Consider the following 9400-nt stretch of genomic DNA (forward strand, 5'->3'; position numbering starts at 1 on the left):
TTTTTTTCCCCCCAGTACTAGGGATTGAACCCAGGGGTGCGTTACCCCTGATCTACACCCCAGTCGCTGTCGTCCCTGCCGTCGTCGTCGTCCTCCTCCTTCTTCTTATTTTTTTTTTTTTTTTTTTTTTTTGAGACAGGGTCTTGTGNTTTTTTTTTTTTTTTTTTTTTGAGATGGATCTTGCTAAATTTCTGAGGCTGGCCTGGAACTTGCAATCCTGCCTCAGCTTCCCAAGTGCTGGGAACACAGGCCTGTGTGGGTGACGCTCTACCTGGCATCGGCCCAGGACTCTGGTGGGACGCCTCTCCCTTCTTCTCCATGCTCTCAAAGTCTCCGCCACCATCTCCGTGCCCCTCTGCCTCTAGGTCAGCTCTCCAGACCTGTCTGCCCAGTAGGCCTGCCCCAGCTGTGCCCTAAGCCTCCCTGCCAGGGATGTGCTTCACCCCAGGATCCATCCCTTCCCAGCACCTGCTCTGCCCCATGTCCCTTTTCTCCATCAACCTTCCCTTGACAGCTGTCCTGGTGACCCAAGATTTAGAATCACCGTCCAGAACTGTGACCTTGGCTGGCTCCAGGGATGAGCTCCTGCTGTCTGGGGAAGGGGGCAGGGAGGGGTTTTTCACCCTGTCATGAAACCTGACTGCTGAACTGCCCGTTGCTATAGCCTACCTGCTTGTGTCCAAACTTCAGATCTTAAGCTTGACACACCTCTGAGCTTACCTCCCCAGGACATCAGCCGGCTCATCAGCTGTCCATTAGAAGTAGCCACCTGACTGCTCAAAGGCAGCGCGGCCTCTGGCCACACCTGTTCCGGTGGCCCTCTGAATCCTTCTCACCCCCACCTCCAATCCCTCAGGCCTCGCAGTGGGCCAGGCCCGGACCACTTCACGCAGCCCCTGCCCTGCTCTAGGACCCAGTCGCTCTTGGGCCACCCGCCGAGCATTACTGAGACGCTCTCCCAAGGCCACCGCCCTCACAGCAATGCGGGGTTCCGCAGGGACACAGGGGACCTGCGTAGTGCACCAGGAAGAGGGCCTCCAGCCGCCGCCCCTCCAGGCCGCGAGGCCCCGCCCTCGGCCTCCGCCGCGACGGTCACGTGGGTGTTCCCCCCCCCCCCCCGCAGGGCGGAACGGCTGGTCTGACCCTCTGGTCCTGCAGGTGGGGAGCCCTCCGGCCGGCGCCTGCGGCCATGAGCCCCCGCGTCGCGCGGCTCGCGGTCCTGGCCACCCTCCTGGCCACCGCCCTGGCTGAGGCCCCGCACCTGGTGCGCGTGGACGCGGCGCGCACGCTGCGGCCCCTGCGGCACTTCTGGAGGAGCACCGGCTTCTGGTGAGCCACCCCGCGCGGGCCGCTGAGGCCCGGGAGGCCCCCCAGAGCAGGGCGCCCACCTTGCTGCTGAGGTCCCCTGTCGCATCTGGGGAAACCCTCGGGCTCACGGCCCTTCACACTGTGGGCCCTAGGGAGTCAGGACCCACCAAGCTACTTCCTCTGTGGCTCAGGTGGGGGTCTTCTCTCCTCTCCCCTCCACTCCACGTTTGAATGGGTGCTCTCTGTGCTGGATATCTGGGGTCAGCCCTGAGCTTTCCCTGTGGCCAGGAGTCTGAAGAGTCCTGGTGGGTACTTAGGCTGTGGGCTCAGGATGCCCTCTTCCTGACTCCCCAAAAGGGCAGCCCAGCGGTTTGGGGGCTGACTCCCACCCCTGGGTGATACCGGCCTCCTCCTTGGAGAGCTGAGACCCTTCCCTGTCTGGCAGGGCGAGAGTCCTGTGGGAGCTCCCAGCCCACCAGGACAAGACCACATGGCATTCCTGGTGGAGGGGTCATTTTGTCACTCACTGGACGCACAGGCACCATGTCTACTGGGCGGGCCTGGGCAGGCAGGGCCAGATGTGTGGAGGCTGCTCCACTGTAGCCCCCAGGGTGAACACAGAGTACCTTGTCCTATCCCCAGTCCCCCACTGCCACATGAGCAGGCTGCCCACTACGACCTCAGCTGGGACCAGCAGCTCAACCTTGCCTACGTGGGTGCTGTCCCTCATGGTGGCATCAAGCAAGTCCGGACACATTGGCTGCTGGACCTCATCACAGCCAGGTGGGTGATGCTGGGGCAGGCATACTGGGCTGCTGGCCAGAGCCCACCTTACAGAGACACTGAAGAGGTAGGCCTGGTCTTGTGGGCCAGCTGTGGAGGACAGTGCAGGGCAGCGGGGAATGGCATCATGGGGAACAGAGCTGGGGGCTGCTCTGAAGACACATAGCCCTGCAGAGGCATTCCTGTCAGAGCCTCCACTGGGGAAGGCAGGAGGGGGACATCCTGGCTGGTAATGCTGGAAGCCCACTGTGTGCCCAGAGGCCCTGGATCCCTGGAAGGGGCATAGCTGGGTTCGCCCTGGAAGTCACTTTGGAGGTTAGTATCTGGCTGTGTTTGCTGCACCTGGTTCTTGTGTGAGGACAGGTGCTCCAGGCTGTGTGGCCATTGGCAGAGCTGTGCGGGGACAGTGCACCTGAGGGCTGGACCAAGGTTGCTCTCCCACCTTGTCCCTGACACTGGACCAGCCATGCAAGTCTTGGCCAGGGGTGAGCACCAGGTGTGAGGAGCACTTGGGTATGGTGGCCTTCCAGAAATAGGCCCTGGTGCCCATGGTCCCTTGTCCAGCTCCTCCCTGTGAGGCAGGGGCTGGGTAGGCCCAGGGATGGGGTGTCCTTTTGACGCCTTGAAGGCCACACCATTTGTGGGAATCTGTTCAAATCAAACAGTGACATAGAGTGTCAGACCGGGCATGGTCTCTCTGAGTTTGGGCCGAGGGACCGTGTGTGTTGCTGGCACCAGGGTGGCAGCACAGGTTTTAGGCAGAGCGTGTGGGGTTCTCATGTGTGTTCTAGTGCTGCCCTTTCCCTTTTCAGTTGAGGTTCCCTGGCTTCTCCATGGCAGAGGTGGCCCAAGATTGCATCCTTGGGTGACTCTAGCCCTTGGCAGGCTCCTGGAGAAGGAGCTCAGTGATGGCTGATGGGGGGGGGGGAGTGGATGCCAGAAGACCCTGGCCCTGCTAGAGGGCAGAGTCAGGAACCACGAGCTCCCCACGGCGGGCACGGGCGGCCTCCACAGCGCTGTGCACGCTGGGGAACAGCTGCTCATCCTCGGGGCCCTGGTCCTCACCGAGGAAGCCCCCTCTCTTCAGAGCATCCCTCACCGAGGGGTTGCAACAGGCCAGAAGCAGGGTGACCCCTAGGGCCCAATAATCACGGCGCAGGTCCTTCAGTGTGGCCATGCCAGCCACATCCAGGAACAGCAGTGGGGCACAGTCAATGACCACCGTGTGGAAGCCAGTCACCATGGGCACCAGCCTGGCCCTGCTGGTCACTGAACCCAGGTCCTTGCCATCAACTGGCTCTCCCTCTCCAACCCCCATCTCTGAGCCTGGCTCCCTCCTTGTGGCAGCTGAGCGCCCCGCATCCAGCCCAGTAAGGCTGTAGAGTGACCGCAGGAAGAAGTCCTTGTTGGCATAGTAGAGTGGCCCTGCAAAGCGGAACACCTGCACCCCGGGCTGAGGCACAAGGCCCTCGAACTCCGTGGCATCCTCGTAGAAGGCTGAGTCCCCAATGCGGGCCAGCAGGGCCGCCCGAGGGCGCTGTGTGCGGCCTGCCAGGCTGAGCAGCGAGAGGAGCACCCCAGCGAGCAGCCCGGCCTCAGTGGTGACTAGCACGCAGGTGGCCGCAGTGGCCACCCACACCAGCGCATCTGCTGGGCTCAGCCGCCACAGCCGTGGGAGGCCCCTCACCTTGCGCAGAGCTCCCCGCAGGCTGACGACGATGATGCAGGCCAGCACGCTCCGCTGCAGGTCCCAGAACAGTGGGGCCAGCACCAGCAGCACCAGCAGCACCACAGCAGCACTGACCACACTGGAGAGCTGTGTCCGGCAGCCGGTGGCTGTCTTCACCAGGGTCTTGGAGAGCGCTGCGCTGGTGGCAAAGCAGTGGAAGAAGGCGGGCAGCACGTTGCAGCAGCCCACGGCCAGGAGCTCCTGGTTGGCGCGGACGGAGTAGCCATGGCTACGGGCAAACATCTCCGCCAGCGAGATGGAGAAGGCCGAGCTCACCAGGGCCAGGGACGCTGCGTCCAGCGCCACACGCTGCATCAACCTGGGGTCTGGTGCCTGTGGGGCCACAAAGCCAGTGGGGATGTCGCCCGCCACGCTGGAGCCAAAGCGCCTGTGGAGCTGCCCAAAGTGAGAGACCAGGGTGGCCACCACGATGACCAGCAGCTCCGTGGGCAGCGGCACCTTCAGGCGGTGCCGGTAGCGGTCTGAAAGTTCTTTAGCCGCTAGAAGCACTGCCAGGCACACGGCGCTGGTGGCCACGTCACACAGGTTGGCCTGCGCCAGGCTGCGCAGCAGGCTCAGCCACGTGCTGATCACCATGCCTGGGCCCTGGTGCCGGGGCACCCGCACGCCCAGCATGTGCCTGAGCTGCGAGGTCAGGATCGTCACGGAGGCCCCCATGGCAAAGCCGTCGAGCAAGGGCTGAGAGAGGTAGGTGGACACGAAGCCCAGCCTAAGGACGCCCATGAGGACCTGTGGACAGAGTGCAGTCAGCACGGAAGGCCCAGGCAGAGACCTCACTGCCTATCTGCGGCTGGCGCAGCCTGTGACCTGCTGGCTTCCAGAGTGGGACCCTCCTTTGGCCCCTGTGATCTGGACAGGCGCACGCCAGCAGACCTGACACACATGGTGTTGCGTGTCAACAGGTGACTGTGGGTGTCATGTCTCACCTGCTGCTACTGGAACTAGACTTGTTCAGGGGTCACGGCTCTGGTGTCAGAAGGCAGCCCCTTCCTTCTGTGTCCTGCCCAGGCACAGCCCGCCCCCTCCCAGGCAGGGAAGGGACCACAGGAGGGACCAGGCAGACAGCCTGGGAAGGGGCAAATGGGGGTGGGGAGGCCATGGGAAGCACCCCCACCCAAGCTCACCTGGGACAGGAGACCCAGGAGGCCGTGGGGCTGCAGCGCAGCTGTCTCAGCTACAGCCAGGCTTGGCCCAGCAGCCCCACTCACGCTGCCGCTGGCCAGGCCAGCTGCTCATGCCCCTCCTGTCTGCATCCACAGCCCCTGGGGTCCTAGGCATGGGTCACCCTGTGTGCCCACCTCTGCCCTTGCCTTGCCTTGCCCTCTAGGAGGCCCTGGCCTCAAGGTGAGGTAACCTCTCTGGTCCTGACCTGTACTCCCCATGGCCTTCCGTGGTGGTGGCAGCAAGCCCCTGAGCAGGAGCAGCTGAACCAGCCAGCCCTGCCTCCCATGCAGCTCCTCACCTGGTAGATGCCAGCCACCAGCGTGAGGGCGGTGGCGACACGGATGGCGTGGCAGTCCCGCCCGCAGCCTGGTGGCCCCAGCACCAGGGAGGTGGTGGAGCTGTTGAGGGTGCTGCTGTTGCCCTGAGGCCCCAGGCCATCCTGGGAGGGGTCGAAGCCAGCCAGCTGGAGCTCGCGGTCCACAACCTGCCCCACCATGAGGCACAGGAGGCTGAAGATGCCCACGTTGACGTGGCGCGAGGTGCCCATGAGGAAGTAGATGAGGTTGGCAAAGAAGGATGTGTACAGGCTGTAGATGGGCTGCAGTCCGGCCAGCAGGGAGTAGGCAATGGCCTGTGGCACCAGGATGATGCCGATGACCAAGCCCGACATGACGTCGCCCGCCAGATCCTCCCGCGGACGGTACTCACGCAGCCAGCGTGTGGCGGGCACCAGGCTCTGCACCAGCGCCCAGGCTCGTGGCACACTGCAGGTGCAGCTCTGCCATAGCCTGGCCTTCAGCCTCTCCAGTAGACCCTTCTGCGCAGGGGGCTGCCGGCGGACTAGCACCAGCCCCCTGCCCTGCTGCAGGGACTCAGGGGCTGCCTCCATCCTGCAGCACCTGGCACCGCTGACCAACCTGCAAGGGAGAGTCGAAGTGGTCAGGGCCTTAGTCCCCTCATGGATCCAGGAGCCAGCGCCCAGCTGGTGCTGCGGGTCCACCGGGCAGAGGGCAGGGGTTGCCTGCCAACAGCAGGCCCTGGATGGAGGGATGCTGGGCCTCAGCTCTCACACCCTGTTTCTGGAGAGATGTGGGCAACAAGCCACGTGCCTCCTGTGAGCCGGATGATCTCGGAAATTGCCCAGAGACGTTCTGTCCAGGCTTGCCTGGCCTGTGGGCTCTGCAGTTCCTGCCCGAAATCCACCCCAAAGCATCCTGAAGGTCCTCCCCAAGGGAGAGGGAAAGGGCCTCCACCTGCACACAGAGGCCTCAGGCCCAAGGGTGTCAGCGGCAGATGTGGCTCAGCTGCCCTCGCTACTTCCCTTGGTCCATGGTTTGGTGAAGAGCCCTGCTGTCCACCCCATACTCACACCCAGACCATCACCACTCTACAGTGGACAACACAGAATAGTGGGGCAGAGGGCCTCATGGATGCCAGGGACCCAAATCTGTGCCTCTCCCACCTGTCTCTCCAACAGCCCCCCCAGGGTCAGAGAAAGTGCTTAGAGACCCCACCAGGCCAGCTGGGACCGAGTTGAGGCAGCTGGCATCTGTCTCCCTGCCCAGCCAGCATGCCACTCTGCAAACAGCTGGCCTGGCCATCCCTGCACCTTCTGACCTGCCTGGGTGAGCGAAAGTGCAGGGTGTCAGGGGCGGAGCTTAGAGGCCACACTGACCACAGTTGCGACCTTGGGCCTGTCCTCCTCAGGCTCCAAAGTACCTGTTTTCAAAATCCCCTTCATGGCAATCTTAAGCAAATACTCTCTGGCCCTCAGAGCCCAGGGCACCAAGGCACCTGTGAGGAGCCACTGCTATGGCTGGCCCTGGGCACAGGTGCCTGCAGCCTCTGGGGAGAGTGGGGAGGTGGTCCTAGCCTGGCAGGCCACACGGTCCCCAGCAACAGTGAGAGCAGTGAGCCCTTCCTCCCAAGCCCCTGCCACAGGGGTCTCTGGCATCTCGGTGCTCACGCAGGTGCCTAGGGCCCAGGCATACAGAACGGGACTGCAAATGCTCCTGTCTTGCCCCCCAGTCTCTCAAGGAAACTGCGGGAGGCAAGCCTCCCTGCTCCTTCCTGGCTGTCCAGTGCCTCTGCCGTGGCAGGTGGTCGGGTGCAGGGATGATTCCTACCTGGCGGTGCCCACAGGCTTGGTGGCCCTCAGAATATGGAGGGGCTGAGGCCTGCTGGCCGGCTGGCCCTCCAAGCCCTCTGGGACGGCGGGTCTGAGGCAGACCTGTGAGAAGCACTGTGTGTGTCGGACCTGCAGTTCAATTATTTACCCCAAAGAGAGCTGAGTCATGGGTTTCCCCCGGCCAGTGCTACCTGAGTGCTAATCCAGTGAGCCAATCCCGAGAGTCAGACTGTAATCGGAGCCTCACACATAATTATAGTTGTAGGGGCCTCCAGTGACCACCACCTTCTTGGGGGCAGCCACCCTGCTGGGAGGGATGGGATGAGTGGCTGGAGCAGGGTGCCCAGTGTCTCAGACCTGGCCAGAGGCAAGCACAGCACCCCTGGCGGGTGGGGAGGCAAGGCCCCTGTCCAGTTGCTAGATGTTATCCATTCTGTCGGGAGCCTGGCCTGGTCCAAGCTGGAACAGGGGAGGCACAACAGCCAACTGGGCACAGTGTGACCATGTCCCCAACCTCTGTCCTGGGTCCCTGTGAGGAAACCAGACCCAGGCTGCTGGTGTGTGCACACATGTACTCCTATGAAAGGTGTGCCTCCTGTGAAAGGTGTGCCTTCTTGCCCTTGCCAGAGGGGGTCCCGGGTTGGCCCTGAACCCACCCAGTGTGTGACTGTGGGTGGGCTCCTGGTCCCCATGCAGCTCACCCTCTCCTCTGAAGCAGGGTGGGACCAACGGCACCTGCTTTGTAGGGCTGGTCTGAAGATAAGTGGCCCCTTAGAAGGGATTAAACCAAGTACTCAGGGAGTGGCCCAAAGTGAAGGAACTAAGGTGCGTGGCTGTCTCTACAGCGACTTTTCAGAACCCCAGGCCCCAACTGGATAGGAGTGGGCTTGTGGGGACGTCGCTATGTGTCAGGAGGCTTGGCTCCCTTCTGGGGCTGCGGGGGCTAGGTGCTCTTCCATCCTGCAGGGAGGCCCCACAGATTGTGGTAGGCTCCTCCAGTGGGACTGGGAGGTCCAGTTGGCCTGGCCTGCTGTGCCTGCGTGGCTCTGGGCCCAGTGAAGCCACCAGCTCGCTCTCTCTTCCCCCAGGAAATTAGGATCAACACATGTCTTGTAAAACCAGCTGGGATCCTGGGCTCCTTCCCGCCAGGAGGAGACAGTAAGCTGTTGAGGTGGGGAGCAGAGCCCCAGAGGGAGGCAGCTCCCAACCAGGGCCCACCCTGGAACCTCCTCCTGCAAGCCAAGCTCTGCTTCCTGATGCCATGGGCCTGGCCAGGGAAGACCAGCAGCCCTGTGTGGGGACTAAGTGGGTGTGGAATTAGGTGGGTGGAAGGAAGCCTGAGTGGGAGATGAGGTTAAGCTGGATACCCCACCTTTGTTACCATAGCTCCCACCCATGCCCTCTCCAGATCTGATCCTGGGACCCTGCCCGGGACCCCGCCATCTCCCCTGGCTCTGCTGGGCCTCTGCAGGGGCTCGGCCTCCTCCTCCTGGACCCCAGTCCCGAGGGGCCCACTGTTTGCCCAGTGGTTGGGAGTGTGGCCTCCAGTGGGTGTGGTGGGGGTGAATCGCAGCATGCCTTCTGAGGCAGATAAGGGACCCTTCTGCTGTCCAGAAGGCAGCTACTGGGCGTCATAAAACTTTCATCTGCCCAGTTACCCATGGAGGGGCAGTGAAGAACTACCCAGGAGACCACCAGGGCTGAGTCACGTTCCTGGGGTCTCCCTGGAGTTGGCAGGATGGATCCTGGGTCCACAGGGCAAGGTGGGGGGTGTCACCTGGGCAGTACAGAACAGTGTAGGGGCAGCCCCTTCCCCCTCTGTGGTCTGGCTGACAGGTTTCCGGGCTCCCGCCTGCCCTGCCTGGTATGGGTGTCTCCGCAGGGGAGATGCAACTGTGGTCACACCCCCAGGCGAAAGAATAGCAGGACCCTTGGGACTTAGGGCTCCCAGCCCCCAGCCGCGGTTTCTCTGTGTTGAGGTCAGGACCACTCCCCACCCGCAGCGCGCCCATGAGACGTAGGCTCCCTCGCTCTCTGCTGGGCCCACTCAGGGCAGCGACTTGTGGTCCGGCGCCTTCAGTCCGCCGGGACCCCGCTGCACGCCTATCTCGTCCAGTGCGGCCGCGTGATTTCCTTCGTTTTATCCTTTAAGGTGCAGCGGGGTTCAGAAGACCCCAGCCGGGCAGAGATGCAGGTTCTCCCCGCCTCTGAGCTTGGGCGGCCTCTTTCCCACGCCGGGAGCGCGGCCCGGCTCCGCCCGGTTCCCC

At 63.0% G+C, this 9400-nt stretch overlaps 2 protein-coding genes across 12 annotated transcripts in view; one reads left to right on the forward strand and one right to left on the reverse strand.

The window, feature by feature from the left end:
* Positions 1-1105: 1105 nt before the first annotated feature.
* Positions 1106-9400, forward strand: part of Idua (alpha-L-iduronidase) — a 13455-nt gene continuing 5160 nt past the window's right edge. For 2 of the 11 annotated variants that reach the window (XM_048784014.1, XM_048784013.1), the window contains exon 1: positions 1953-2091. Coding sequence is in view for 8 of the 11 variants with exons in the window: in XM_048784009.1 (XP_048639966.1) it covers positions 1799-2091 (293 nt within the window). In the remaining 3 variants the exon portion in view is untranslated. Of the gene's footprint in view, positions 2092-9400 lie in introns of all 11 variants that reach the window. The other 9 variants (XM_048784005.1, XM_048784011.1, XM_048784009.1 and 6 more) reach the window with 9 other exon arrangements.
* On the reverse strand, positions 2414-7250 carry Slc26a1 (solute carrier family 26 member 1). The gene is made up of 3 exons (XM_015481851.2): positions 7132-7250; positions 5304-5922; positions 2414-4570 (listed from the first exon to the last, which is right to left on the reverse strand). The coding sequence occupies exons 2-3, from the start codon at positions 5892-5894 to the stop codon at positions 3047-3049; spliced, it is 2115 nt and encodes a 704-aa protein (XP_015337337.1). The 5' UTR covers positions 5895-5922; positions 7132-7250; the 3' UTR covers positions 2414-3046.

Source organism: Marmota marmota, unplaced genomic scaffold (genome assembly GCF_001458135.2).
Source record: "Marmota marmota marmota unplaced genomic scaffold, marMar, whole genome shotgun sequence".
NCBI lineage: Eukaryota > Metazoa > Chordata > Mammalia > Rodentia > Sciuridae > Marmota > Marmota marmota.

Coding starts and splice junctions, on each gene's coding strand:
- Slc26a1 (XM_015481851.2), bottom strand. CDS start 5,894: ATGGAGGCAGCCCCTGAGTCCCTGCAGCAGGGCAGGGGGCTGGTGCTA. Junction 4,571..5,303: donor TGGTGGCTGGCATCTACCAG/GTGAGGAGCTGC, acceptor CTCTGTCCACAG/GTCCTCATGGGCGTCCTTAG.